Source organism: Ochotona princeps, chromosome 17, assembly GCF_030435755.1.
Source record: "Ochotona princeps isolate mOchPri1 chromosome 17, mOchPri1.hap1, whole genome shotgun sequence".
Lineage (NCBI taxonomy): Eukaryota > Metazoa > Chordata > Mammalia > Lagomorpha > Ochotonidae > Ochotona > Ochotona princeps.
Genome location: NC_080848.1, coordinates 20425188 through 20450922, shown reverse-complemented (window position 1 = coordinate 20450922; position 25735 = coordinate 20425188). Strand labels below are relative to the sequence as shown.

The 25735-nt window shown below is 46.0% G+C and overlaps 1 protein-coding gene across 1 annotated transcript in view; it reads left to right on the top strand.

Moving 5' to 3' along the window:
* The window catches only part of ZNF652 (zinc finger protein 652), a 60922-nt gene extending 37497 nt beyond the window's left edge, over positions 1 to 23425 (top strand). Inside the window, exons 3-7 of the mRNA XM_058675865.1 lie at positions 6242 to 7401; positions 9943 to 10090; positions 10431 to 10546; positions 11600 to 11744; positions 22866 to 23425. Coding sequence (XP_058531848.1) covers positions 6502 to 7401; positions 9943 to 10090; positions 10431 to 10546; positions 11600 to 11744; positions 22866 to 23425 — 1869 coding nt within the window. The 5' untranslated portion in view covers positions 6242 to 6501. The remainder of the gene's footprint in view (positions 1 to 6241; positions 7402 to 9942; positions 10091 to 10430; positions 10547 to 11599; positions 11745 to 22865) is intronic.
* The last annotated feature ends 2310 nt before the right edge of the window (positions 23426 to 25735 follow it).

Here is a 25735-nt window from a genome sequence, read left to right as displayed (position 1 = left end):
AGGAGCCAGGAGCTTTTTTTGGGTCTCCCATATAGGTGCAAGGACCCAAGGAGTTGGGTTGTCTTCTGCTGCTTTGGTAGCAGAGAGCTGGATCAGAAGTGGAGTGTTCAGGACTTGAACTGGGGATACCCGTATGAGATACAGGTGGGGGTTTAACCTCTGTGCCACCATGCCCAGCCCCTTAAAATTTTTGGCTTTAGTCAGTACTGATATGTCAGAGGATTTAGTACAAAATGGTTTGTCTTTTAGCACTTCTGTTTTTTTACCTTAATTTCTTATTTTAAATGCTTGTTTAATTGTATATTTGTTTAATTATACATATGAGAGAGCATGCATTTCTAAGATATACTTGATTATAGGCTAAGGTTGTTTGCTGCCATATAATTTGACCTCTGAAGCACGGCTCTAGTCGCATTAGTTATTTCTTTCAGAGCCTTTGATGGTCTTACTCTTGCCATCCTCATGAACCACAAACTCCTCACTGGCTTGTAAGGTTGTAGCTCTTCTCAGCGTGGCAGTGACTTACCTGTCCTGTGCCCTCTTCTCCCAGACCTTAAATTCTAGCAAAATTGAACGACTGTATTGGTTAGGACTACACTCTACAGTTACCCCATTCTGATTTTCCTTTACTATAAAGAGCTTTTTCTGCGTTTAGTTCTCCCTATGCAAAAACTTTTTACTGCCTCCAAAGTTTTCCTGATTTCGCTAAATACATTTGATGTCTTTGATCTGAACTGAAGAAAAATTTTTTTTCTATTCATTTATTCACTAATTACATTGTATTACATGACACAATTTCATAGGTACTGGGATTCTCCCCCTTCACCCCAAACCCCTCCCCCATGGTGAGTTCCTTCACCTTGATGCATAACCACAGCTCAAGTTCCGTTGAGATTCCATACACCATACAGAGTCCAGCATCCCACTTGTCCAGTCAAGTTCCACGGCCTCTTAGGGAGGCCCTCTGAACTGAAGAAAATTTTAAGGAATTTTTTTTTTTGCTCATCTGTAACAGATGTTAAATAATATTGGACCATCCAAAGACTTTAAAAGTAACTGGTATTGGGCCCGGCGGCGTGGCCTAGAGGCTAAAGTCCTCGCCTTAGAAGCCCCGGGATCCCATATGGGCGCCGGTTCTAATCCCAGCAGCTCCACTTCCCATCCAGCTCCCTGCTTGTGGCCTGGGAAAGCAGTCGAGGACGGCCCAAAGCTTTGGGACCCTGCACCCGCGGCGTGGGAGACCCGGAAGAGGTTCCTGGTCCCGGCATTGGATTGGCGCGTACCGGCCCATTGCGGCTCACTTGGGGAGTGAATCATCGGATGGAAGATCTTCCTCTCTGTCTCTCCTCCTCTCTGTATATCCGGCTTTCCAATAATAATAAAATCTTAAAAAAAAAAAAAGTAACTGGTATTAGCAATTATGTCATTAATGTATGTTCATAATGAGACAAAAATGAGTATTCTGCTGTAAAAGTAATGAAACTGTGTGGAGTTGTCAGGCCATTACTGTCACAACACACAGATGTCTCCCTGTCCATTCTTGCTAATGGGGTAGTTTGGAAGAACTTGAATGGTTTGCATTTTTGTTCCTCTCTTTAATCCTTCTAGTTTCTTTGCAGCTTTAGTGTAGTCCTCAGAGATACTGTACACCTTAGCAGTCTCTCCTTACAGCAGGATGAATATCTCACAGCGTACCAGGGTCCTTTCGGTTTGGAAACAGGTCTGTTGGATTGCTTCTGAAAGAAGCGGAGAAGGAAGAAGTAGCAGGTTGAGAGGCCTTATGAAGTTGCCCTTCTAGCCTGTAAAGACTAGCATGAAGTGCACTGTTCTCGAGTTCTAGGTTACGTAGGGCTGTGTTTGTGTGGAAGCCAGAGATAGATAAACAGAGCTCCCGTGCCCTGGCTCATTTACCACATGCCCACAGTGGAGGCTGGAAGCTGAGGATTCAGTCTAGGTCTCTCACATGGGTGACAGGGGTCCAGATACTTGGGCCATCCCCATTGCCTCCCAGGATGTACGGTAGGAGGAAATTAGAATTAGGAGTGAAGTCAGGACTTAAATGCAGGCATTTGAATTTGGGATGTGAGCATCCTAACCAGAATCCTAACCACCAGGCCAAATGCCTGCCAAAGATACCTGCTGTTATAGAGAAAAAAAGAAAAGCCCATTACAGACCTGATGCAGTAGCCCAGCAGCTGAAATCCTTGCCTTGAACGTGCCGGGATCCCATATGAGCACCAGTTCTAATCCCAGCAGCCCCACTTCCCTTCCAGCTCCCTGCTTGTGGCCTGGGAAAGCAGTCAAGGATGGCCCAAAACCTTGGAATCCTGCACCCACATGGGAGACCTGGAAGAAGTTCCTTGCTCCTGGCTTGGTATCAGCGCAGCTCTGGCTGTGTTGAATCATTGGATAGAAGATATTTCTCTCTGTCTCTCCTCCTGTCTGTATATCTGACTTTGCAATAAAAATAAATAAATCTTTACCCAAAAAAAGCCCATTACATTGTCAGCAATTAACAGTTAAAGCCTTTCAAGAAACGAAACTGCTTAAAAACTGGGTTGTTCTTCAGGGAATGGGACTCAGGTGGGTTAGAGTGGGACTGATAACACTTGAGTTGTACAGCTAAGAATACTTAGGGTTTTTTTTTTTAATGATTACTTTGATTAAAAAGAAAGTTTCAGAATCCAGCCCAGTTTTGTAGTGGTTATTAAATAGTAATAGTGGCCAGCAGTCCTCTGTCAGCTTACGAGCTCACCGTGTAGTCATCTAAGTGTGAGGTAGGGCCAGATACAAGCTGTGCCCTTCTCTTTTTTTTTCAAGATTTAATTTATTTTGATTGGAAAGTCAGATTTACAGAGAGAAGGAGAGACAGAAAGAAAAATCTTCCATCTGCTGGCTCACTCCCTAAGTGTCCACAATGGCCGGAGCTGAAGTAGTGTGAAGCCAGGAGCCAGGAGCTGCTTCTGGGTTTGCCATGTGGGTGCAGGGTCCCAAGGCTTTAGGCCGTCTTCATTCCACAAGCAGGGAGCTGGATGGGAAGTGGAGTACACAGAACACGAACCAGAGCCCATATGAGATCCTGGCTCATGCAAGGCGAGGACTTTAGCCACTAAGCTATCGTGCCGACCCAAATTGTGCCCTTCTAATCTTTGTTTCAGTGGTCTGTTTCACTTTTCTTGGAACCTGATGGTTACTGATTCTTCGTATCTTAGACTTTCATACAACTGACATACCAGGAATCGCCCCTTTACTGTTTGGTCTAGAAAGCTGTATGTAGGACAGATTTCAAAATGCTTAGCAACTTTTAAATTATTCTAGTAAATCTGAAAATAGTTTAATCTATACCTAGCTCAGAGACTAAGGCCAGGATGTTTTCTTTCCTTTCTGTAGCTTTGTCAGTTAGCTGCTTTAATTCCATGGTGTCTGTGCTTGCCCCACTCACCACCTTGGTTCAGAGAAGCTCTCACAGTGGTACATGTAGTGACTGATGTTGGAAGAAAGACAGGACTGGGGCCCGGCGGCGTGGTCTAGCGGCTAAAGTCCTCGCCTTGAAAGCCCCGGGATCCCATATGGGCGCCGGTTCTAATCCCGGCAGCTCCACTTCCCATCCAGCTCCCTGCTTGTGGCCTGGGAAAGCAGTGGAGGACGGCCCAAGGCTTTGGGACATTGCACCCGCGTGGGAGACCAGGAAGAGGTTCCAGGTTCCCGGCATCGGATCGGCGCGCATCGGCCCGTTGCGGCTCACTTGGGGAGTGAAACATCGGACGGAAGATCTTCCTCTCTGTCTCTCCTCTGTGTATATCTGGCTGTAATAAAAATGAATAAATCTTTAAAAAAAAAAAAAAAAAGAAAAAAGAAAAAAAAAAAAAAGAAAGACAGGACTGATATTGTGGTGTAGTGTGTTGCTAGCATCCCTTATGGATGCCAGATCGTGTCCTGGGCTGTTCCACTTCTGATCTGCCTACCCACTAATGTGTCTGGGAATGCAGCAGGATTGCTCAAGTGCTTGGGCTCTTGGCTTTGGGCTGGCCCAACCCTGGCTGTGTGGCCATCTGGTGAGTGAACCAGTGGGTGGATAATCTCTCTGTAACTCTTTAAAATAAAATAAGAATCTAAGAAAGGCAGGCAGGCAGTGGGGCAATATTGTGGCACAGTGGTTAGGCCACTGCTTGCAGTGCTGGCATTCCACATCAGAATTCAAGCTGCTTTGCTTCCAGGCCAGCTTCTTGTTAAGCACATGGGATGGCAGTAGGTGATGACCCAAGTGCTTGGGCCCCTGCACCCATGCGGGAGATCCAGATGGAGTTCCAGGATCCTGATATCAGCCTGGCCATTGTGGCTATTTGGGGAGTGAACCAGCAGATAGAAAATCTCTGTATGTCTCTTCCTCTATCTTTAACTCTGCTTTTCAAACAAATTTCTAATGATTTTTTTTTTTTAGATTTATTTATTTTTATTGGAAAGGCAGATTTGCAGAGAGAAGAGACAGAGAAAGATCTTACATTTGCTGATTTATTCCCCAAGTGGCCGCAAGGCCCAAAGCTGAGCCATGCTGAAGCTAGGAGCTTCTTCCAGGTCTCCCATGTGGGTGCAGGGTCCCAAGGCCCTGGGCCATCCTCTACTGCTTTTCCAAGCCATAAGCAGGGAGCTGGATGGGAAGCGGAGCAGCTGGGATATGAACCAGTGCCTATATGGGATCCCAATAGATGCAAGGTGAGAATTTAGCCACCAGGCTATTGCCCCAGGCTCATAAATACTTTTTTTTATACCACCAATGTGTTTACTGTCATCAGTCATTCAGTTCTTATTTCTCTTTATTTTTTTTGGTAAGATTTATTTCTCATTACTTGAAAGGCATTTTTTTTTTTAAGATTTATTTTTTTGGGCTCAGCAGCGTGGCCTAGTGGCTAAGGTCCTCGCCTTGATCCCATATGGCCGCTGGTTCTAATCCCGGCAGCTCCACTTCCTCTCTATCTCTCCTCCTCTCAGTATATCTGACTTTGTAATAAAAATAAAATAAATCTTAAAAAAAAAACCCATCTATTTATAAAAAAAAAAGATTTATTTTTTTTAATTGGAAAGTCAGATTTACAGAGAAGGAAAGACAGAAAGATCTTCCGTCCGATGGTTCACTGCCCAAGTGGCTGCAACAGCTAATGCTGAGCCGATCCAAAGCCAGGAGCCAGCAGCTTCTTCCAGATCTCCCACGCGGGTGCAGGATCCCAAGGCTTTGGTCTGTCCTCAAGTGCTTTCCCAGGCCACAAACAGGGAGCTGGATGGAAAGTGAAGCTGCTGGGATTAGAACTGGTGTCCATAGGATGGGTGGGAGACTGGGTGGGGCTTCTCCCTTTGTTTCTCCCCTGACCCCAGATATAGGGAAAAAAATTGATGATATTAGTGTGGAAACAATGGTCTTACCCACTTTCCTGTAGCCCTTGACTCTTTGTACCCTAATCAAGTATGTAAGATTATTTTTTTTAAAAAAGCCAATAAATACTTGATACATTTGGGGGAAAAAAAAAGCTTGTGCCCATATGAGATCCTGGCACAGTCAGGATTAGGACTTTAGCTACTAGGCTATTGTGCTGGGCCCCCACAAATTTTTAAAAAGAAATGCGTTGTAATAGTGGATATTTAGCCATCCAATATTCGCTATATTCTGGGCATTATACTAAGCTTTGAGGATCTTGGTGAATTGGAGAGGTGTGGCTGTTGCTGGAATAGAATTTACATTCTATTTTTAAAAATTTATTTGAAAGTCAGAGTTGGAGAGACAGAGAAAGAAATCTTCCTTCCATGGTTAGCTGTCCGTGATGGCCAAGGCTTGGCCAGGCCAAAGCCAGGAGACAAGAACTCCATCCAAGTCTCCACATGGATAGCAAGGGCCCAGATACTCGGCCCATTCTCTGTTGCTTTTCCCAAGCCATTAGCGGAGAGCTTGATTGGGAGTGGGTCAGCCGGGACATAAACTTCCCCCTCCCCCTATGGAATGCCAGCGTCACAGGTGGTTTTACCTGCTTTGCCACAAATGCCAACCCCAGAATTCACATTCTGACAGAACATGTTTGCAAATTCATATAATCCAATCCAGTAAAATAGTGACCCATACTGAAACATTTAAGTATTATAAAGAATTGCATATATAGCTGAATCGTCTTAACTGATACTTGTTATGCTTTAAATGAACGATATAAGAAAGAACTAGTGATTTCTGATTTCCGCGCTTTGCTTTTCTTTGTAGATAAGATGCTCCAAGTCCTTGCAGCTCTCTTCAGAAGGAAGATCCCGAGTGCTCTGCTCTTGCCATGATACCAAACCTTTCAACCTAATGCTTTGGTGCTGCAACACTGGAAGAATTGTACACAGGTTTCAGGAATATCCGTTTTTCATTTGAGTGATTCTTTGCGGATGGAAAAACGATTAGAGTCTTAATAATTACCTTGTTTTAAAGCTAATTTCTCTATAGTCTGAACTGCTTAGAATAAGTCAGGTCACCTACCAATGAGCCACACAGCCAGTTCTTGTCAGGAGCTGGTTGAAAACTGCGCTGTGCATGTAGCAGGGATGGCACAAGAAGATAGCCGTCGTGGTCCAGTGCCATCCACCTTTTATCATGGTGCCAACCAAGAACTTGACCTGTCCACCAAAGTGTACAAAAGGGAATCAGGCAGTCCTTATTCTGTGCTGGTGGACACCAAGATGAGCAAACCCCATCTGCACGAAACTGAGGAACAGCCATATTTCAGGGAGACAAGAGCCGTGTCTGACGTGCATGCTGTCAAGGAAGACCGGGAGAATTCTGATGACACAGAAGAGGAGGAAGAGGAGGTCTCTTACAAAAGGGAGCAGATCATAGTGGAGGTAAACCTTAATAATCAAACCTTAAATGTATCTAAAGGGGAAAAGGGTGTCTCTTCCCAGTCCAAAGAGACTCCTGTTCTTAAGACAAGCAGTGAGGAGGAAGAGGAAGAGAGTGAGGAAGAGGCCACAGACGACAGCCATGACTATGGAGAGAACGCAAGGCAGAAGAAGAAGGAGAAGATAGTGGAGAAGGTCAGCGTCTCGCAAAGGAGGACCCGGCGAGCGGCCTCGGCTGCCACAGCTGCCGCCTCCCCTACTCCCAGAGCCACGAGAGGGCGTAGGAAGAGTGTAGAGCCACCTAAGCGTAAGAAGCGGGCTGCAAAGGAGCCCAAAGCACCAGTCCAGAAAGCTCAGTGTGAAGAGAAAGAGACTCTGACCTGTGAGAAGTGCCCCAGGGTGTTTAATACTCGCTGGTACCTGGAGAAGCACATGAACGTTACTCATAGGCGCATGCAGATTTGTGATAAGTGTGGCAAGAAGTTTGTCCTGGAAAGTGAGCTGTCCCTTCACCAGCAAACAGACTGTGAAAAAAACATCCAGGTAGGTTTTTACCACCGAGTGGGCGCACTTTCCAGCATAGGACCTGGCTGTTGAGATTCATCTGGTAACTGCACAATAGAATATACCATAGAGGCTGAAGGGACAGATCTCACCACTCGGTCACTGTTAGAAGCTCCTGCTGTGGCCTTTTTCCAAGCTGAGGCCTAACAGCTTGTCACAAAAGCGTAACTTCTAACTGACCCACTTGACTAGTAGGAACACAGATATTCTGGAAGGGGGATCTGTTATAGATGCTTGACCAGGATGTAAAGTCAACAACAACTTTGCTCTGAGATTCACTCTTGTAGAACTTGTAGAAACACATCCTGGCACCTTCTCTGTCAAGGTGGGAGACGATTGAGTGAAGGTCAGAAGCAGAGAAAGATCCCTTTCTATGTAAAAGGATGCCAGATTCTAGTGGAGCAGATGGGGCCAGAAACCGTTAATGACTCAGACCGGTGGAAAAGGAAGAGCTCCAGAAGGGAGTTTGCTTTCACCAATGGAGAGATGACTACACTAAATTGGTCAAGAGGCTAAGTCCATGGGAATATGCAGACTTTAAACCGAGGCTGAACCTGTTGCAATCGGTGCCTACCTGAGGATAGGGTTACGTAATGCTACTGTGTTCAGGTAGCAAAGTAGGCTATTGGAGCCAGGCTGGTGTCTTGAAGAACAACATTGCGGTAGGTGCAGAGGGGCACTGATTATGTTGAGTGGGTCACGGCTCTGTCCGTTTGTCTATGTGACTCTCATTACTAAATATTCCCCAAAGGTAAGTGTGTTAATGTCTGTAAAATATGTAAAGTACAATGTTTCATATCATATTTACTGTAAACTTTTAAAAGGTAAATTGGTTGATTTTTGAGTGTTGTAAATATTGGTGATTATCTTTAATTTTGTCTTCAGCTTTTATCCACAACTGAGATGATCATTGCTTTAAAGAACTTTCCAAAACATATATAAATTATGTTTGCTAAAAACCCCCACTGCTTTTGATTTGTCAGTTATGATCTAATCTCTGACATGTCGGGTAAGCAAAAGGCTGAATCCTGGTTCTCGTGCCCTCCCCCCTACACACACACACACACACACACACACTGTCTGTCTCTCTCTCTCTCTCTCTCTCTCTCTCTCTGCCAGTGTCCTGCCTTATATAGTTAAGGCCATGGGTGCGTGGTGCAGTGCTGCACCCTAGGGGTCAGACCTGGATTCCACACTGTTACATTACCAAAAAGGTGCTCTTGATCTTCCCAGGGAGGGTTTCTTTTGCTTTTTGGTGTTTTTTAACTTAAATTTGCTTTTTTTAATTGCAGAAAATATCTACCAGACCTCTTTGTGTGACTTTCCTAACTATTCCTCATTATTAATATGTTTAAACTTGTGTTTTAGTTTTCTGTAGATTCTGCTTCCCGTTCCTAAAGAACCTTGTTCTTTGTTGTTACAACAGATCCTAATAATCCTGATGGCCTGGTAGCAAGTAAAAATCCAAACCCTGCCCTGCCAAGTCGCTTGTAGGCGGGGTCTGTCGTCTCTGTTCGAGCGGTATCCACCCATCCAGAGATTCATCTTTAACTCTTCTCAGCCCACTTGTTCCCCTAGAAGTGACACGGTGCTCCTTTCTGCCGTGAATACTCGCTTTTCCCCTTAAGTATTGCAGAGTCTGACGATCACCTGAAACTTGCTGGCTTTGTTTCGCCTTAACCAGAGATACTTTATTTTGGTGTGATTTTGCCCATAGTCCAGACTGTTGATGATTCATGACAGAAGGGACTGGGCAGCTGGCAAGCGTTTCCTGTAGATGGGTGTGAAAGACACCTGGAGCTGGGGTACAGGGAGATGGGTGGATGGTGCTGACAGAGTTCTACCAGAACTCTGTTAAGTTATGTTAAGTTCTACCAGGGTCAGATGTTTAAATAGAGTACATTAGATTTGGGAAAGTTGAATAAAATCACAGTGATCTATGTTAATGAAGCCTCAAATGCATTTTCTAAGCTCTAAAACATTTTCATATTCCTACAGATCTACATATAAACATTTGTATATATATTGTTTTATATATATAGTATAAATGTGCAATATATTGTGTGTGTATATATATATACTTGTGTATATATATATATAGTTTTATCCTGTCTTTGTTTATGCTGATTTAAAGTTAGTTTGTAGTCTGTGGTAACCATCTCCTACCTGTGTGTATTGTGGGATAGGGGGAAGCTGCACTTGGTAATCTGTGTGTTAAACAAACCAGAAGCTTCCAGAGGCAGAATTAACTTGACCACAGTAGTCAAGTCTCTGGTAGGCATGCAACTTTCTGCCTCTTGTTGTAGTTGTTGCCATTGTTTCCATACTCCCCAAGGGTCTCGAAGAGGTTCAGCTTGGAGAATAGAACACAGAGATGTTTGTGCTGGAATCTGGCCCTGTTGCAGGACTAGCACTGGGCTGGATCCCGGCCTTGCGCCAGGGAGAGTGAGGTGGGGAGGGGGTGGCTTGGCTGGCAGCAAGCCCAGGCTTGAAAGATTGTTTTCTCTTTGTTCTGCCCAGTGTGTGTCCTGTAACAAATCCTTCAAGAAGCTATGGTCCCTTCATGAGCATATCAAGATTGTCCACGGATACGCAGAGAAGAAATTTTCCTGTGAGATTTGTGAGAAGAAATTTTATACCATGGCTCATGTGCGGAAACACATGGTTGGTGAGTTTGCTGCTGTTTTCCTCTCATCCCTGTAATTTCCCTCATGCTCTGGCTGGGTACTCTGAGTTGCCCAGCATAGTAGGAACTGCCCTCCTAGAAGCTGGTGTTGATGTGTTCAAGCTAAACACGGTGTGTCTTCAGTAAGTGTTGTCACACTGGGTGGCACAGTGTTCCACACTGGACTTATTTTCCAGATTGTCTTTCTCCTCAGAACATGACTGTTATGTCACAGTGTAGAAATCCTGTTGCCTAATTGCCTCCCACCACCAGAACATCTGTCTTTCCTAGTTTGAGCCTTTGGGTGGAATTATTTTGAGGACAAATACATTCTGTGTTGCAGCACACACGAAAGACATGCCATTCACATGTGAAACCTGTGGAAAATCATTCAAGCGCAGTATGTCACTCAAGGTGCACTCCTTGCAGCATTCTGGAGAGAAGCCGTTCCGATGTGAGGTAAGGAGAACATGCTGCCCATAGCAAGCTGATGATGGGGCAGTGGGAGCAATGCTGGAGCACGAGCACGGGCTGCCTGCCACACCTACGTATTTGTACATGTCCCACAGATCCACCACCCAGCCGCTGTGTGCCATCTGTCTGCTAGGGGAGCAGTGTCAGGACCCTGGCATAAGCCCTTGTATATACAATGTTTTTCTTTTTTAAATATTTATTTTATTTATTTGAAAGGCAGATTTTTTTTTTAAGGTTGATTTATTTTCATTGGTAAGTCAGATTTACAGAGAGACAGAGAAAAAGATCTTCCATCCACTGGTTCATTCCCCAAGTGACCACAATGGCCAGAGCTGAGCCAGTCTGAAGCCAGGAGCCAGGAGCTTTTTCCAGGTCTCCCATGTGGTCCGAAGGCTTTAGGATATCCTATGCTGCTTTCCCAGAACAGAAGCAAGGAGCTGGTTGGGAAGTAGACTAACCCGACACCCATATTGGGAGGATTAGCCAGTCAAGCCAACATACCAGCTCCAAAACATTTTTTTTTTACAGAGAGAGAATCTTCCATCTGCTGCTTTAATCCTCAAACAACCACAACAGCTAGAACTAAGCTGATATGAAGCTAGGAGCCAGGCGCTTCTTTTGGGTCTCTTAAGTGGATGCAGGGTCCCAGAACACAAACAGGGAGCTGGATAGGAAGTGGAGCAGCTGGGACATGAACTAACCATGTGGGATCCAGGCACTGCTGCGTCACCAAGGCAGCATCAAGCAGCATCAGTTTTAAGCCTGTTAGCTCCCTTAGGTTAACCTAGGAATGGCATAGACTAACTTAGCTTTCACAGTGGCTCAAAGACATTGGGAGTCTTTTAGTAATCACTGTACAAGAACATTTCCCTTTTTTTGGTAACTCAGCTCCAGAAATACAGCAAATCCAAACAACTTACCCACCATATTCTGTTCTGAGTGTGAAAAAATGAACATGATGTTGCAAACGTGTCAGGGTGGGCTCAGGTAAAGCTCCTGTGCTTGGCATTTAAGAATCTCCCTGTGTGTCCCGTGCAGAACTGTGACGAACGATTCCAGTACAAGTACCAGCTGCGCTCCCACATGAGCATCCACATTGGGCACAAGCAGTTCATGTGCCAGTGGTGTGGTAAGGACTTCAACATGAAGCAGTACTTTGATGAACACATGAAAACACACACTGGTAAGGATTTCCTGGGAAAGGTACCACTGTGTTGCAACTACTTGTAACCATCTGTGGGTTTGTTTTTTAAAACAAATCTAAATTTGCCTTCCAAATAGAAATCCATTTTCAAGAAATGTGGTATGTAAAGATAGGGATTTACAATACTGAAAGTTTGGCTTTTGTAACTATTTAAGAAACATTTATGAGTGCCTTGACTCTGAGTTCCTATAAGACAGTGGCTTAACTGCTTGTGGCTTGGAAGCTTCTAGTTCTGAAATAGTGAGAACCTTGGCGATGGTGTGTGTGTGTTACTGTTTCTAAGGAGAGCCTTGTGGAAGGCACTGACTGCTCTAAGTAGGGGACTCTTTGAGTAAGCTACAAGTTCGATTAGTGTTCTTTGCCAAAATTCACTGCTTTGAGGAACATATCCATTAAAGGAGGTTAAGTAATATTGTAACCTTGTTGTGCTTCTAGGGACAGCAACTTAAATCCTGCATCCCTGGGATTGTCCAGCTTCCAGGGAACTAGTTAAAGCCACAGATCCCCTAAAAAAATCTCAACCTGAATTTGACATTTTGGGGTTAGCTTGCCTTGCACAAAATGAGGCAACATGAAACATCATTCACGTTTCCAGATAAAGTCTGATCATGAGATCCTGGTTTCTATTAGTCTGCTGGAGAACACCTGGAGGAGGTGTTCCTGCTTAGCTGCTGTTTGGATTTCTTTCTTCATTTATTTAAGATTTATTTTATTTGAAAGTCTGAGTTAAGAGAGAGGGAGAGAGATCTTCTGTCTGCTGGCTTACTCCCCAAAGGGCTGCAACTGCCAGTGCTGGGCCAAACCAAGGCCAGAAACCTGGAACTTCATGCACATCTTATACACAGGTGCTAGGAGTCCAAGCATTTAGGCTATTTTCCTTTGTTCTCCCAATTATGTTAGCAAGGAGCTAGATCAGAAGTGGAACAGCTGAACTTTAACTGATGCCCATTTGGGATGCTGGCCTCACAGGTGGTGACTTTACCAGCTATGCCACAAAACTAGTCCCTAACCTGCTGTTCTTTTTGTCATTTTGCTTAGCTAGTGGTGAGGAAATTCCACCCCTGGATGTCTCTTTGGTTTCTGTTTGTCTAAACAAAATGTCTACCTGCTAAGCTTCTTTCTGCCTCTGAGCAGAACACCCTCAGCTTTTAAGCGCTGGGCAAGTAGAACGTGAGAGTTTAGTTAAATTAGATTTCAGAAGGAAATAGACACTTAGAAGGCATAGCCCAAACGGATAGCAGGAAACAACCAAATATTGAACACTTTCCTGCTACAATTTGATGACTCACCATAGGTTCTTGGTTTTGTATCCCTCTGTTTTTTGTTTGCTTTTTTTGTGACTTGGCAGGAAACTATTAAAAAAGGGGGGGGGGGAGTCAAGTCACATTGACTGATGGTGCTTGGCATTTGTCACACAATTGAATGAAGCCCCCTGCACTGAAGTCTCTCCATCCATATCCCTTCAGTTTGATGTGCGTCTCCCTGTATCTGCTTCCCCATTCCTAACGCCCTCCTTCATGTGCATTTATGTCTCCTCTTTTCTTCCCTTTCCTGAGTCACACTTTTAAACATCCATACTAAGAAAAAAGTGCAGGACCTGGCACAGTGGCCTAGCAGCTAGAGTCCTCACCCTGAATTCACTGGGATCCCATATGGACACCGGTTCTAATCCCGGCTGCTCCACTTCCCATCCAGCTCCCTGCTTGTGGCCTGAGAAAGCAGGAGAGGACGGCCCAAAGCCTTGGGACCCTGCACCTGCGTGGGAGACCCGGAAGAGGTTCCTGGCTCCTGGCTTCAGATTGGCACAGCATCGGCCGTTGCGGTCACTTGTGGAGTGAATCATCAGACGGAAGATCTTCCTCTCTTTCTCTCCTCCTCTCTGTATATCTGACTTTGAAATAAAATAAATCTTAAAAAAAAAAAAGGTATGGGCCTGGCACAGTAGCTTAGAGGCTAAATACTTGCCTTGCATGTGCCATGATCCCTTTTGGGCGCTGGTTCATGTCCCAGCTGCTCCACTTCCCATCCAGTTCCCTGCTTGTGGCCTGGGGAGGCAGTTGAGGACAGCCCAAAGCCTTGGGACCCTGCACCTGCGTGGGAGACCCTGAAGAAACCCCTGGCTCCTGCCTTTATATTGCTTAGCTCCAGCTGTTGCGGCCACTTGGGAAGTGAACCAGTGAACAGATCTTTCTCTGTGTCTCTCCTCCTCTTTGTATATCTGACCTTCCAATGAAAAGTAAATGAATCTTTAAAAACAGAACAACAAAAATAGTATTCTTCTTTGGCCATATAGGCAAGCTAAGTATTTCCTACTTCTTCTAAAGGAATATAATCATTGAAATTTTTATCTTTTTTATTAAAAGAGTAATATAAACATAGTATGAACACATTAGACACTGAAAATTACATACAAAGTAAAAGTAAAATCTTAACCATCAATAATATGCCTCTGTTTACATTTAAAAATGATCATTTAAATAAATCTTTGAGGTTTTTTGTTTGTTTTTTGAAGAATATTTTTTTGAAAGGAGAGTTACAGAAAATGGAGAGTCAGAGAGATCTTTTATCCACTAGTTTACTCCCCAGATGGCAACAACAGCTGGAGCTTGGCCAGGTCAGAGCCAGAGGCTGAGAGCTTCTGGGTCTCCCAAATGGGTTCAGGGCCCATGCCCCCTTACCGTCGTCTGCTACTTTTCCAGGAACATCAATAGGAAACTAAATTGGAAGTAGAGCAACAGAGATTCAAACCACTGCCTGTATGAGATGCTAGTTTTGCAGGTGGCAGCTTTACCTGTTGCATTACAATGCTGACACCGCCCCCCTTCAGTTTCTTAACACATCTAGACAGAGAATATGTGTGTGTACTCACATATATTATAACAAAATAAAAATTGGGTCTGTCTTCTGTGTTATAACCTATTTGTGTTTTATTATATCATTATCAGAAGTATAATTGGCTGATGAAATTTCCTTTTTGTAATTTTACTGTAAATAATAGGCATTGTTATGCATTATATGCTACTTATTTTGGGGATAAACAGTGCTTTTATTTATTTATTTATTTATATGACTTTCGAATAAATCAGATAAATAAAGCAGCTAAGACTTGGACTGACAACCATATGGGTTGCTGGCATCACAGGATATGGCTTAAACCCACTGCACTACGATGCTGGCCCAGAAATAGCTTCTTACCATATAATTTGCAGGTGTTTAATGATCAAAAAAAGCTGAACATTTTTTCATGTGCTTAGTAGACATCAATATATTTTCTGAATTGCTTGTGCCTTTTCTCTGCTCATCTTCCCATTGCAAGTGTTTGACTTTCCTTATTGTTTATAACAGCTCTTTGTATATTAAGGGTACTGGATCTTGGTTAACATTGGTAGTCCCTTGGTTTGTCCGCTACCTTTTAGTATCATGTGTAATACCCAGATTGAAAGAGCAGCTGGATGACAGAGCTGGGGATGCCCAGCTTGCCTTCCCGAGCAGAACAGTGCAGCCTTGGAGGGGTCTGCTTCTCTGGTGTTAGAGAAGCCCGTGGTGCCCGAGGAGGAGCAGAAGAAGAGGTGGTGTCAGAGAAGAAAAGACTGCTGTAGGAACTGATGCTGATTGGGGTATTTCTTTGTATTTGAAGAGGCAGGTCTTAATCTAGGGAAGCTGACCAGCCATCAAGCCGGGTTTCCTAGGATGATGTGGATACCAGGTGAAAGCAGAGTAGAACTCTGGCTGATTCTCTTGTGTTAGGCAGGTGCAGTGTGCCCAGGGACGTACAGATGAGTTCGTACCAAGTTTCTGACCTCAAAGAGCTTACAGTTTAATGAATGATAATGATAAAGATGATGATGGTGACAACAGCTCAATATGTAAAATGTTTTAAGCGCTTCATGCTTTGCATCACAGTAAGATTAAGTGACTGGTCCAAGGCAGTCTAACGCCAGAAACACACACTTAAATGATGCAGACATAAATTTAATATAGTAATAAAATGGAGGGATACGAAGGACATCACAGGTATAAAAAATGTCCCTCCATTCAGTGAAGTGTGACAGTGCGTGCATTTGGTTCCAGGCTGAGGTCCAGGGTAGCAGTCATCACCCTGTGCTATTTGCGATCCTGCTGTTTGATAGGCAGCATAGGAAAAACTGAACTTCCTTTAGTTAGAAGGAAGACATGTATTTAATGTAATTTAAAGACTTTTCTAATAGAAAATAAAATACTGTTGAAAACATCATCTGTTTTGTAGCTTTCAGCAAGTGATGGTGCTTTGTTGTGGTGTCTGCTGAAAGTCTACTGTCATTGTAGGAAGTTTCATTAACCTCACTGAGAAAAAAACCATGCTTGTTAGCTTCCTGCAGATTTTCACCTTAAATAATCTGTTAGTAACATAGTTCTGTTGGAGGATCTATTCTGAGATGTTAGCTTCTTAGAAGGAAAAATGTGTGGGTTACCAGAAGTACCATTAAGGCTGGGGGGCTGTGGGTGGAAGGTTGGGGGTATTTGTCTTGAGACTTAACTGCAGAACACTTTAAAAGAAAGTTTTATTTATTTTTGTCTGGAAAGCAGACTTACAGAGAGAGTGAGGCAGAGAGATCCTCTGTCACCCGTTCACTCCTGAAACAATTGCAATGGCTGGAGCTGAGCTGATCCAAAGCCAGGATTCTCCTCTCGGTTCTGCACATGGGCCCAAGGATTTGAGCCATCTTCTGCTGCCCTCCAAGGCCAAGGCATGGAGCTGGATCAGAAGTGAAACATTCAGGACATGAACCGGTGTCCACATGGGATGCTGGCACCAAAGGCAGAGAACCTAGTCTACCATGCCACAACACCAGCCCCTACAAACACTTCTGTACACAGCTGACTTAAACACACACATTTCTGGGCTTAGCAGCTAAATACTTGCCTTGCATGTGCCAGGATCCCATATGGGTGCCGGTTCGAATCCCGGCTGCTCCACTTCCCATCCAGTTCCCTGCTTGTGGCCTGGGAAAGCAGTCGAGGACAGCCCAAAGCCATGGGACCCTGCACCCGCGTGTGGGAGACCTGGAAGACGCTCCGGGTTCCTGGCTTTGGATTGGCTTAGTCCCGGCTGCTTAGTGAATCATTGGGCCCGGCGGCGTGGCCTAGAGGCTAAAGTCCTCGCCTTGGAAGCCCCGGGATCCCATATGGGCGCAGGTTCTAATCCCGGCTGCTCCACTTCCCATCCAGCTCCCTGCTTGTGGCCTGGGAAAGCAGTTGAGGACGGCCCAAAGCTTTGGGACCCTGCACCCGCGTAGGATACCCGGAAGAGGTTCCAGGTTCCCGGCTTCGGATTGGCGCGTACCGGCCCGTTGCGGCTCACTTGGGGAGTGAAACATCGGATGGAAGATCTTCCTCTTTGTCTCTCCTCCTCTCTGTATATCTGGCTTTCCAATAATAATAAAATCTTTAAAAAAAAAAGAGTGAATCATCAGATGGAAGATCTTCCTCTCTGTCTCTCCTCTCTGTATATCTGACTTTGCAATAAAAAATAAATAAATCTTTAAAACACAAACATATTTCTAAAGGGAAAGGACAGAAAGCACTTTTTTTTTCCTTTTTCTTTTCTTTTTTTATTATATTTTTGACAATCTTTACATAGTTAACTAGGGTAAAAAGTTTCAAGGGCTATAGGAAAGTGGGTAAGACTATTATTTCTATATTGTTTCCTTCATGTTTAAAGGGGGATATTAAGGGAGAAGGCCCACCCAGTTTCCCACCCACCCCAGGTCCCGGATTTAGGGCATGTTCCGAGGTTCTTGCTCAAGTCATTTTGATGGTTCACCAGTTATGAATCGCTGCCAATCTTGCCACTCCAAGCACAATGAGGTCTTTGAAGAATCCACTAATTGACATAGTCCATCATAGAGTCTCCATTTGCCCTGTATTTCACTGCCAACATACAGCTGAAATGGTTGATTGACCTGTTCTGTCTTCTGTCTTTTCTTGGTTAGGGTTCTGAGTCCAGCATTTCGATTGGGGAAATCTCCAAAGAAACTTTGTCTGAGGTGTTCTCAGACCAGATTCTTGTGTGTACAGGGCCCGGCACAGTCCATCTCCCTGATCAGCTGGTGGTTGCAGTTGCTGGGTTGGTTCTGTTTTCAACCCCGACTTCCACTGGAACCAATGGGTGTTGCAGTCCGGCCTGGTTCTGCCCAGCACATACTCGGCCCTCGCATAAACCAGTGGGAGCTGCAGCCTAGTTGGAGCGACAATAACCCCCACCAGGCCCGACCCCTACCCTGGTTTGCCAGGGTATGTGTAGCAGTAGTCCAATCTGTCCCACACCCCGTTCAGCTCTCGTACATGTCAATGGGTATTAAAGCTTAGTTCCATCTAACCAGCTCCACTATGCAGCCCACACAGATGCTGTTGGGTGTCTGTCTAGCCACCCCAGCCCCTGTCCTAGTTTTTGTGCCCTCCCATGGGAGTGGTAACCCAAGAGGGAGGAGCCCACTATTTCCCTCCCAGGCCTCTCCAACTCCCGGATTATGCACTCTCCACGTGGTTCTGTGGCTTGACTTGACAGAATTAGCCTCCAGTGCCAGCTTCTGCCAGCTGATGCTGTGGCTAAGCCCAACCTACCCTCACTCACTCTAATTTTGTTTGCACCAGTAGGAATAACTCGCCCAGCCTGGCTTTTCCCTGATCAAGTCCACATGAGGCGCGCAGGTGTTGTAGCCCTGCTTGGTCTGGTCTGCCCCCATCCCAGCTCACGCTCTCCAGTAGGAGTAGCTATCCAGCAAGGGAACCCCCCCTTAATCCCCCTGCCGGCTCCGCCCCCCTCCATTCCTGGTTCTCATGCGTGCTGGTTGGGCACTGCAGTCACATCCAGTACAGGCAACCTCACCTTGGCATTCCGTATTGTACACTGGTTTTTGTTGTGATCAAACCTGGCTCGACCCACACTGTTCTGGCGCTCGGATTTGCCAGTGGATGACGTGACCTGATTCAGCCTGGTCTGCTCCCGACCCATGCCAAGTGTGTGCGAGTGGGTAACTTTCCATGGCCTGTTCTGGGCTGTTTCCTATCATGTTTCTTGCACTTACCTGCTGGGTCTGTGTCCTGCCAGAGGAGTTGCCCAGGCTCCTCCATCAGAACCTCTCGCAGTGCCAGATTTTGCGCATACCAGGGGGTCCATGAGCCAGCCTTACTCAGTTCACCTCCTGTCCTAGCAGGAACAGTGGCTTTTCCTGACTGGCCTTCAACCCAAACTGGTCCTTGCTGTTGGATGTTTCAGCCCAGCCATGGCTCATCTATACCCACATACGCTCACACATTGGCTCAGTAGAGGTTGAGACCTTGCCTGGTCCATCCCACATCTCCCCTGGTCCTCTAGGATACCAGAGGGTGTTGGGGTCTGGCCCGGCTCGGTGCATCCAATCCCAGTCCACATTTGTGCCAAGGGAGACTACAACCATATCCTGATCAGAACGCAGCCCCCATTCCAGTCCACATGCCCCTTGGTGGGAACCTCAACCCAGCTAGGGTTGTCCCCTTAGCTCCCCAACCGTGCCTGTTCCCAGCCATAGATCATGCACATGCCAGTGGTTGCTCTGACTCAGCTTGGCTCAGCCGCTCACCTGTCCCGACCTCTGCCTTAGACACTGTGGCTTAGCATTCCTGGCTCACGTAGACCAGTAGGTGCAAGAGCCTAGCTCGGCATGACCTGTGCTCCATCCTGGTCTCTAGTTTCGCTTGTGGGCTAAGGTTTGCTCAGTCCTGCCCGGTCCACCCTGTTCCATTACAAATTGACACATTAGCCAGCTGTTGGAGCTACTATGCCCAGCTTGTCCGACCTCCAGGTCTGGACCACATGCTCACCAGCAGGAGCTATGACTTGCCAGGGGAGTTTCCCAAGTTCCTCCACTTAATCCACTCCCAGTCCCAGTTCTCATACATGCCATTGGGTTTTAGGCCAGGTTCCAGTGAAGTCTGGCCTTCCACTTCCATTTGGCCTTGTATGAACTGGTGAACGTTGCAGCCTGGCCCACCCCACACCCTATTCAGGATGCACATTCAGGTGCTGCTGCCTTGACCAGCCCAGACTGTTGTAGATTCCTTTACCTTTGATTGATGGCAGGCTCCTTGGTCATACCTAGCTTAGTCCATGACTACTCCAACTCTTAAGCTAACCAGTGGGGCTAGAATTTCCACAGGGTTTGGCCCATACATCCCCCACAGAATCTACCCCCGGATATGGTTCTCAAGTGCTAGTTAGTGTAATGGTTCTGCATAATGTGACCCTTCTCCTGATCCATCATCATGTCAGGTAACAGGATATGATTCTGCTGGACAAGCCCCAAGCCATAGCTTCTGCATGGACTGGTGTTTGGTGGTCAGCATTGTTCAGTGATTACAAGTTCTTAAAAGGAAGAGTTACTGTCATTGGGGATCTTTAGGATTAATTCACGTCTGGGACCTCTGGGGTTTTGGTTCTTTGAATCGCTGCTTGGATAGCTCCAGGTTGAACCCACTGTGCTTCTGGAACGGGAGTCAGAAAGCACTTTTCTAGGCTGGGTGCCTTGCATGAGGCCAAGATACCACTTAGAGTGCTTCAGGCCCACATCAGAGGGCTGGGATTCACATCCTCACTCCTCTTCTGATTTGGCTTCTTGCTAACATGCATCCTGAGTAACAGTAGATTATGGCTCAAGTGTTTGAATCCCTGACACCCTTGTAGGAGACCCAGATTGAGTTCTAGCTCTTGGCTTAACTTAGCCCAGCCCTGGGGACATTTAGGGAGTGAACTAATGATGAAAGACCTGTCTGACAGTGTCTGTCTGTCTGTCTCTCTCTCTCTCTCTCTCTTTCAAATAAAATTTAAAAAGTAATGATCTGGCATTCTACATTCCGGCTTCCAGATTCCAGTGTTTGTCAGTGTATACAAGCAGATCAGGGTCAGAGAGACTGGTAGGTGCCACATGGTCCTATTAATATGTAAATAAAATGGCTTACTTATTAATTTACAGTGAAATGGCTGAGTGGCACTCTTTGGTCAGCATATTCACTTACGGAAAAATACTGCAAGGTGAATTATAGTCAGAAGATTATCAGGGACAGGAATTAGAACAAAGGAGGAAAAGTTAATGATGTTAATGCCTAGTGTGTAAAGTCCTCGCCTTGCATGTGCCAGGATCCCAGGATGGTGTGTATTTGCTTATACATGCTAATGTTTCAAATGTTGGGGTGCTGTGGTTCTATTTCCTACAGCTGTTGGGAGTCTGCAGTGTGTTAGGTATGCTATGGCAACATGTACAAGTATGCCATGTGGATTTTAGAAAATCAGGAAATACAGATTAGCATACAAAGTAAGCCATCACTCAGGACTGTTACCTGGAGAGAATCACTGATCGTATGGGCTATATTTCTTCTATATTTTTCTTTGGGTAACTCCATTAAAAATAGATAATAATCACACGTATTCATTTTTGTAACTTTCTTATTTTACTTAATGGGTTATAGATACTGCCTTACAGGGTTCCTGTCAGGGCATTCTCTGCCAGTGATGGATGCACCATAACTGATTTAATGTAGAATTTGAAGTTTTTAAGGTGATTGGAGAAAACAGATTGAGAAAAAGAGTGACAGATTCAACCCAGACCCCTGCAGGCAGCTGAGCCCAAGGCCCAGTGAAGAACCCAGCAGTGGCAGGATTTGAATAGTGAAGGCAAAGAGAGAGAGCGGTATGGTACTCTGAACTAGTACTGATGGTTACAGAGAAAACAGATCCTTGCTGACCCCTATAGCCCATCTCTTAGGGAGGTAAGGCAAGTTTTGGCTCCTGTGAAGAGGTGTCAGTTTTCTTCTAGAATGAGAAGGGAAGAAACAGGGTTCTGATGTGGAGGAAGAGGTGTTTGCTATCTGAGATAAAGGGCCCACAATGAAGGAAGACAGTAAGAAGTTGCATCCCTTCACAGTGGAGGGGGACAGCAAGAAGTTGCAACGTCACAGTTTTAATTGGGAAGGAAGGGCTGTGCTTCAGGTGTCAGAAGCACAGGTTCCAGAGCTGGGCTATAGCCAATGGCCTTGGGTGGGTTTCCTAATATTCTACCAGTAAAAGAAGGATGATAACATGTTGTGGCCATGAAAATCATGAGATTAATGAATGTGAAGGGATTGTAGCAATGTGTAGTGTGTGCAAGATTCCACAGAGGGATGCTAGCTCGCCTCCTGGGAGGGTAGGGAACAGCAGCCCTGGGAGCAGGCATTCCTGCAGAGAGGAGCTGCAGATTCTGGGAGCTGAGGCAGGAACTGGTAAATGTGGGCTACCAGGGGCCTGTACACGGGGCTGCCCCTCGCCTCACACTCCTGTGAAGGGGTGAGTAGACACATTTGTGTGCTATTCAAAGCCCGGATGGAGAAGCAGGAAGACATGGCCAGGGACTCCAGAAGAAAGGAGGGTAAAGGCCACAACCTCAGAACCCAAGCCTGACTGCGGGCCTCAGTGCCATGAGAGCCCCAGTGGGCCTCCTTCCTGGCCCTCACCTCATCTGTGGTCATTTGCCAACAGTGTAAGGACAGTTATGATGTTCAGAACCACCAAGGGGCATGTGAGAGGCAGGTCCCAGGAGTGCTGAAGGCTCTCTTTTGTGTGCGGGAGACCCCCATGGGGCAGAATTGTATATGTGTGTGGGAGTGCTTCCGTAGAGGCACGCGGAGGCAGGTGAAGCTTGAGCTACAGGGCGAGTCAGGCCAGCCTCTGCGAGCCTGGTACCAGCAGCAGGCTCCTTGCTGCAGCTCTGGGGCACAGCTGTCCGCTAAGGAGCCAGTTTCAGCACCTTCCTTTGGGTGGGAGTACTCTAGGGTAACAGCCTGAGGCCTGGATGAGGGGCGTTGCTCCCAGCGTGCCCACTGTGGGGTCTCCTCCCTCACCCCTCTTTCTGGAAGGAGCCCCCTTTTAGGCTGCCATAAGTTTACTGGTGGCATCCTTGAAGATTGATGTCCCTGTTTTGGGGTGCTCTTTGACTTTTGGAGAAGGTGATCAGTGTTGGGGAGAGAGGTGGTGACCCCTCATAACCCCAGAGGCGCAGCGGGAGTACACGGCCCAGTGTGTTAATCAGTGTTCTGTGTTCACTTCAGGAGAGAAACCTTTTATCTGTGAAATCTGTGGCAAAAGTTTCACCAGTCGCCCCAACATGAAGAGGCACCGCAGAACGCACACCGGGGAGAAGCCCTACCCATGTGACGTGTGTGGCCAGCGCTTCCGCTTCTCCAACATGCTCAAGGCTCACAAGGAGAAATGTTTCCGGGTGACCAGCCCTGTGAACGTGCCGCCTGCTGTCCAGACCCCACTTACAGCAGCCCCCGCCACTCCCATGCCCTCGGTGGTGAACACCCCGGTGACTCCGGCCCCTCCCATCAACATGAACCCTGGCAGCGCGCTTCCCCCCCGGCCCATCCCCCACCCCTTCTCGCACCTGCACATCCACCCACACCCACACCACCCGCACCACCTTCCCATTCCCCCGGTGCCTCACCTCCCACCGCCTCCAGCCCTCTTTAAGAGCGAGCCTTTAAATCACAGAGGCCAGAGCGAGGACAGCTTTCTGCGGCACCTGGCAGAGAAGACCAGTGCGCAGCAGCCGCAACCGCAGCCGCCGCCGCCGCCGCCGCCGCCGCCGCCACCCCAGCAACATTAGCGTCCACCTCCTCCAGCCCGGTGCCCCGCTGCCCCGCTGCCCCGCTGCCCGCGCGGTTCTCAGGCGCTCCCCCGCCTCTCTCTCTCCCGGAGGGAGTGATTGAGAAGGCTGCCTTCTGCTGCCCCAGGGGAACCACCGAACTGAAGCCCAATTTGCTTGCATTTTCTGATGACTTTTATAGGTTTCAGATATGCAGACTTATGGAATTTTATAATTTCATATCAGCTGATGAGGTATGCTTGCTTTTATATCCTGGACTTCCCCTCAAAGAGGGGCTAGGCCTGGTTTTCCTTCATACTAATCGGGAAGGCTGTGAGATTAATCCAGAGCATTAATTATATCACTGTGTATGGTAATGAATTCTCAGCTGGCAGTGCTGGCTCCAGAGCTCAGCCGCCCCTCACCGTATATCAAGCATTATAGAGCAAGACAGAAATTGTCTTCTTTGTGTAGCTCTCCTAACGCTCCCTTTATTTTACTACAAAAATTATTTTAGAGTTTTTGTATAGACTTCTTTAGTAGCCTGTTTCTAAAATGAAATGTATTTCAATAAGCGGTGTAATTTTTTCAGTGTAGCTGAACCTATGTTGTAAAATAGAAAAAAAAATTTTATAATCATCAAAATGTGATTCTTAAAAGATGCATATAACTTCTATAATTCAAAGCTATTCTTACGTCCGTACAACTCAAAGGTGCTTCGGAGACTAGTCCTGTGCAAGAGAGGGTCCGCAGGTCAGGTTCCTGCACATGCCAGGTGTAGCCTGCTGTGCTGGGTAGTTGATAAATCTTAGTGCTTAACACAGACACTGCTGCTGCGTCTACCCCGCCCCTCCTCGCCCCTCCCCACCCCGGGTGCAGCTGTGGGAGGCCCTGAGCCTGGCTGCCCCTCCGCTGTGGCAGGAGCCATCTGCAGCCAGTCCCGTGGCCTAGTGGCTTCTCTTAGAAACTGTGTTATTGTCGGACTTCCAGGAGATGACAGAGGAAGTCTCTTTGTTGTTAAGATTGCTTTTTTTTTTTTTTTTTGAGAAGCTACCAAGTAAATAAAAACACAAGTGCAAGATCAGTGATTCCACATTCTAGATAAAGCAAATTGGTTTGAGTTTTTACATCTCCTACTGATAAACCATGGCAGTGCCTGCAACTTTGCGCTGGTTCTAACAGTTTCAAGTGTAGGCAGGGAAAAGGCCAAGTGTGGCTGCCCATTGCTCTTCAAGTGGAGAGAGCGGCCCCTCTCATACCTGCAGACAGGTTTTGTTTTCAGATTTGGGGAACTGGAGCAGTGCACTGTCATCCAGGAGCTCACTACGAGAAAGGCTGAACAGAAGGGTTGCCCTGTCGGCTAGGTGTAACTGACCCAACTCCTTCTCCCAGAGAGCCGAGTTTTAAGGCCAGGTCACTCGTCTCGCCCCCCTCCTCCACTTCTGACTCTTGAAATTTCTTCATTTTTCTCTCCTCAGACTCTGAAATCATTGCCTGAAGAAGAACCCTGTTTTTTTATTTTCTATTTTTAATACTAACTGTGCAGATAATACTTTAAGCACTTTTCTGGCTGCTTGGCTCTATAATGGGGTGGGGGTGGACCCCTTTGAGTTGAGGCTAAGTCCCTGTTAAAGGTAACACATTCTCCAGTCACTTTTTGACTTGATGTTTTTGAATTGTCTCCTTCTGGTCTTGCCTTTTTCTCTGAACAGTACGAAAAGTGTGCAGTGAGACGGAGAAGTATCTCAAAGCACACTTTTCTTGCTGTTTGGGAATGTGCATTTTAAAGAGTGGTAAGTTTAGTATTTCTGTGTGTCCTTAGAGAACCCAGTTACCTAAACCCATGAGGGAAGCCGATTCTTTGCTGAGGACTGTTCCGTCCCCAGTGACCATCCCCCTCCCCGCCCAACACACACTCCACTCTACATTCCAGGATGGTTTTGTCAGTCTACCCTGCTGTGTAGATAAATCACTATTTTATGGTCGAGACTATAATGCAAAAATATTTTTTAAATGTTTAAAATATAGCATATTAATTGGTTTACCTTATTATGTTCTATGTAAATTTACAGTATTGGTCAACAATCCTGAATTCTAGACTCAAGACCGTTGAATCAACCATTTTCTGAGGTGTACTACAACTATACACTGGAAAATTCAGGTAGTTACCTTTGTTTTGTTTTTTCCATTCAAGTAACTATAGCCATAAGTACCACTACAGAGAAAAGCTGATATTAAGCAAAATCACCACCATCCATAACAGGCGGAAGGAGGAAGGGAATTTACAAAATTTAGCATTGTCACATAGTCCAGTTCTTAGTAGTGTATATT